The following is a 4193-nucleotide window of genomic DNA, read 5'->3' on the forward strand; positions in this document are numbered from 1 at the left end:
CAGGAGCACCTGGGTGTCCATCCTCCCTTCCAGGACCCTCCTCTCCTGCTTCCAGGCCCCTGGAGTTGTGCCAGGAGTGGGGGTTCCTCACACAACTCCTTGTGCTTCCCGGGGGTGGAGGAACCAGCAGCAAAAAAAAAGCTTTTCCAGTGGCAAAACCCACCCAAAACCACTTCCAAAACACTCCCAAAATCATCCCAGGACACAAGGGGGACGCTGGAATTCCAGCTGCTCCCTGCAAGGACGAGGAATTGTGCCATGGCAAGAGCTCCAGGAGCCCAAATCCTGTGCTTCCCGGAGTTAAAAAAGCTTTTCCAGTGGCAAAATCCACCAGAACTGCTTCCAAACCACTCCCAAACCCATCCCAGGACACGAGGGGAGTGCTGGAATTCCAGCTGTTCCCTGCAAGGATGAGGAATTCTGTGCCACGACAAGAGCTCCAGGGATTCCTCACACAACTCCTTGTGCTTCCTGGAGCTAAAAAAGAGCTTTTCCAGTGGCAAAACCCACCCAAAACCGCTTCCAAACCACTCCCAAACCCATCCCAGGACACGAGGGGTCCATACCATTGATCACCTCCTGTCTCTCCACCTCCCGGGGGGGCAGGTTGGCCACCAGCTCCCTGCTCACCGTGTGCTGCCAGTTCTGGGGGTCCAGCTCGGGCTCCAGGTCCCAGAGCTGGCCCTGCTCGTCCTCCAGCAGGTGGGGCAGGAAGGAATCCACCCCAAAGCCCAGGCTGGGGGACTCGATGCTCCTGGGAAAAGGGGGGGGAAAACAGCCAGGGATCCTGGGTTTGGTTGGAATTTGGAGCCTTCGAGGAGCACACGAGGCTCTGACTCTGGACCTAAAAGACTATGGCCCACCCTCAGGAGATGTTTATAAAGGTCCTGCTTAACCCAAGGGAAAAGGAGCCCCCTCATCCCACCCAGGAGGATGGAAAACTCATGGGAATTCTCTGTCTCTCCCATTGGAGCAATCCCAGCACAGCCAGGGCTGGTTTGGGCTGGAATTTGGAGCTTTCGAGGAGCACACGAGGCTCTGACTCTGGACCCACTTCCCCCAGATGTTTATAAAGGTCCTGCTTAACCCAAGGGAAAAGGAGCCCCCTCACCCCACCCAGGGGGATGGAAAACTCGTGGGAATTGCCTCCCAGGGAATCCAACCCCCTGTGGTCTCTCCAGCCTGGCTGGAAGGCAAGGAAAAGCTAAGGGAGCAAGGGATGGAGCCCCCAAAATAAGGGCACAGCCCTGGTGGGTTCCTATGGAGACATTCCTGCTCTGAGGGAAAACCTGGAGCAATCCTGGATGGTTTGGGAGAGACAAGGGGGGGGGGTGTCACTCACCTGCGGCCCATCTTTGGGGTGAAGGGGGGGGTGGGATTTTCCAGAGACCTGGAGAGGGATGGGAGAGTCACCTTTGTGTCCCAAAATCCCACCCTTCTCCTTTGGGATGGGAGAGTCACCTCTGTGTCCCAAAATCCCACCCTTCCACCGGCAGTGTCTCCTCAAGACCCTCCAGACATTTGGGGCAGGAATGGGAATGAAAGCCCAATTCCCTGGGTTTTTTTTCCCCATGGAAAATACCCAGGAGGTTCTGCAGGAGCTGCAGGGGATGGAACCACCTCACCCTGCACGCCCGGGCTTGGCTTTTAACCCCCAGGATTCCCCAAAGCTTTCCCAGGAGAAGGGGCTTCCCAAAACATTCCCTGACCCCAAAGGGTTCATCTTCCCGCCCCCTCCGGCGTTCCCAGCTCAATCCCTGGATCCAACCCTTCCCAGGGGAGCCCTGGAGGTGGATTTCCCCACCTGGTGGACAGGCTGGATGCAGAGGATGAGGCCGACTGGTGCAGCCTGGTGGCCTCGGCGGCCGCGTCCATGTCCACGTCGCTCCGGGACCGGGGAACGTTCTCGGCTTTCCGGGATTTCTTCATCTCCTCCCGGCCCTTCAGGCTCTCGGAGCGGCCCAGCTTGACCTCAGCACGGGAGCTGGAGCAGGGAACAAAGCCCGGGAGGAGGCTGAGCCTGCTGGGAATGTCCCTGCAGGACGTGGAGGGGACACCCAGGAGGAGCCGGGCGGGAATCTCGAGAGGGGTTTTTTTTGGGATGAGCGAAGGGAGAAGGGCTGGGCTGATCCCCCAGCGTGGGCAGCAGGGCAAGGGGGGGATTCTGGGATAGTGGGAAGGTGTCCAGGCCATGGCAGGGGGTGGCACTGGATTTTTAAGGTCCTTCCCACCCAAACCATTCCCAGGATTCCATGAAAAGCTGGATCCTCTTCGTGCTGCCAGAACGGCACCAAGAGCTGCTCCACAGGTGGAATGAGATCATCTTGAAGACCCTCCCAACCCAAACCATTCCAGCATTCCAAGTGCTGCTTTAGGTGGGATATTAGGGATAAACTCCTCCCCCTGTGAGGAGTGGCCAAGGCCCCGATCTTCCATGGAATTTGAGGATTGGAGATTCCAACCCACACCAAAACTGGGAGTGCTCAGGGCCAAGTCGGAGCCTCCTGGTCTAGTGGGAGGTGTCCCTGGATGATCACTGAGATTCCTTCCAGCCTGAACCATTCCACGATTCCATGAAACCCACCATGGGATGCCCAAAATCCCAGGCTGGCCCCACCTGTCTGATTCCAGCAGATCCTCTGGGAAGCTCCCTGTGGAGAGGCGTTGGGTGCCGGGCTCCTGGCTCTCGTAATGCTGATTGTTCTCAAAGTGCTGGATAATATTCCTCACATTCCCGGGTTTGACTGCTGGGACAAAAAAGCAGGGAAAATCCCCCCACACACAGTGAGCTCAGGATGGGGGAACAGCACCCAGGGCACGTCCAGGAAGCCCTCCCAGCTCCCCTGGGGATGCTGGAATTCCTGGGATGCTGAGTGGGAAAAGCCATCCCTGCTTCCCAGAGCCCCATCCCGACATCCAGGGAATGTTTTCAAGGGAGCGCAGGGGGGGGAAAGTGGGGCACGAAATCAAACTTATAAGCACATGAGGTGAATGGCAAAACCAAAAGAAGAGGCGTTTTTACCTTCGACAGGGGACAAAGGGACATGAAATGCTGGAAGGAAGAACAAAAATGAGGCGTCAAATCGATGCCAGAGGTGACAAATCAACCCCGAATTCCAGCAGCCAAGGAGGGAATGAGGGGAGTGGGAGAGGTGGAAACACGGGAACTCCAAGCTGGAGGGGAGGGAGGAGAGCAGGGACACACACATTCAGTTGTCACCACGTTGCCACCCCTGGATTGTAGCACTTTGGGGACACCTCGGAGCCTGCGGGGTGGGGAATGTCGGAGGAATCCAGGAGACTGGGATTCATTCACCCAGGGGAGGTCTGGGTGGGGTATTGGGAAAAGGTTCTTCATCCAGAGGGTGGTCGGGGGCTGGAACAGGGTTTTGGAGAGGGACTTTTCCCAAGGAGTCACAGGACAAGGGGGATTGGGGGAGGTTTGGGTGGGATATCAGGGATAAATTCTTCCCTGTGAGGGTGGGTGGGGAGGCCCTGGTTTTCCAGGGATTCCCCGTCCCTGGAAGTGTCCAAGGCCAGGTTGGAACAACCTGTTCTAGTGGGAGGTGTCCCTGCCCATGGGACTGGATGAGCTTTAACGTCCCTTCCAACCCCAATTCCATGATTTCCCAGGGAATTGGTCACAGCTCCAACTCTACCAGAGCTCCAGGAGAGTGGGACAACACTGCCAGGGACAGGGTGGGATTGTCAGGGCCAGGACTGGACCTGGATCCTCGTGTGTCCCTTCCCACTCAGGATATTCCATGATTCCATGAGAGCTCCCTTCCCACTCCCCCCACAAAAGCCAGGTGGAAACACGGATGGGTGAAGGGATGGTTTCCAAGGAGGGGGATGGAATTCCAGGAGGGGTTCCCAAGGCATTCCCAGGAAGCTGCAGCGGGCTCAGCACCTCGGGAAGGGCCCAGGACACTCACTGCTCTGGGAGGAGATTTTGGGCTTCCCGATGTACTTGAGGATGGGGTTGCGCTTCTTGTCTTCCAGGGCATCCTTGTCCTTCTTGGAGCTGCTGCTCTGTTGGGACACCCAGGAGGGTGAAACACGGAGAGAAACATCCCTACAGGAGCCCCGGGGGGGTCCCAGCATTCCCTGAGCGGGAATGAGCCACTGGAGAAGGGATGGGGCCGGGGTTTGGGGTTCTACAGGGGTGGGGGGAGATGGGGATCTCTGGAGAG

The 4193-nt window shown here is 57.6% G+C and overlaps 1 protein-coding gene across 1 annotated transcript in view; it reads right to left on the minus strand.

Annotated features, from left to right (window-relative positions):
* Positions 1 to 4193, minus strand: part of LOC103764756 (rho guanine nucleotide exchange factor 11) — a 31279-nt gene that overhangs the window by 17732 nt on the left and 9354 nt on the right. Inside the window, 6 exon segments of the mRNA XM_029958038.1 lie at positions 567 to 754; positions 1343 to 1390; positions 1805 to 1984; positions 2618 to 2747; positions 3023 to 3052; positions 3936 to 4032. Of these exon segments, the coding sequence (XP_029813898.1) occupies positions 567 to 754; positions 1343 to 1390; positions 1805 to 1984; positions 2618 to 2747; positions 3023 to 3052; positions 3936 to 4032 (673 nt within the window).

This window comes from Manacus vitellinus, unplaced genomic scaffold (genome assembly GCF_001715985.3).
Source record: "Manacus vitellinus isolate BGI_N305 unplaced genomic scaffold, ASM171598v3 scaffold_138_pilon, whole genome shotgun sequence".
In the NCBI taxonomy this organism is placed as follows: domain Eukaryota; kingdom Metazoa; phylum Chordata; class Aves; order Passeriformes; family Pipridae; genus Manacus; species Manacus vitellinus.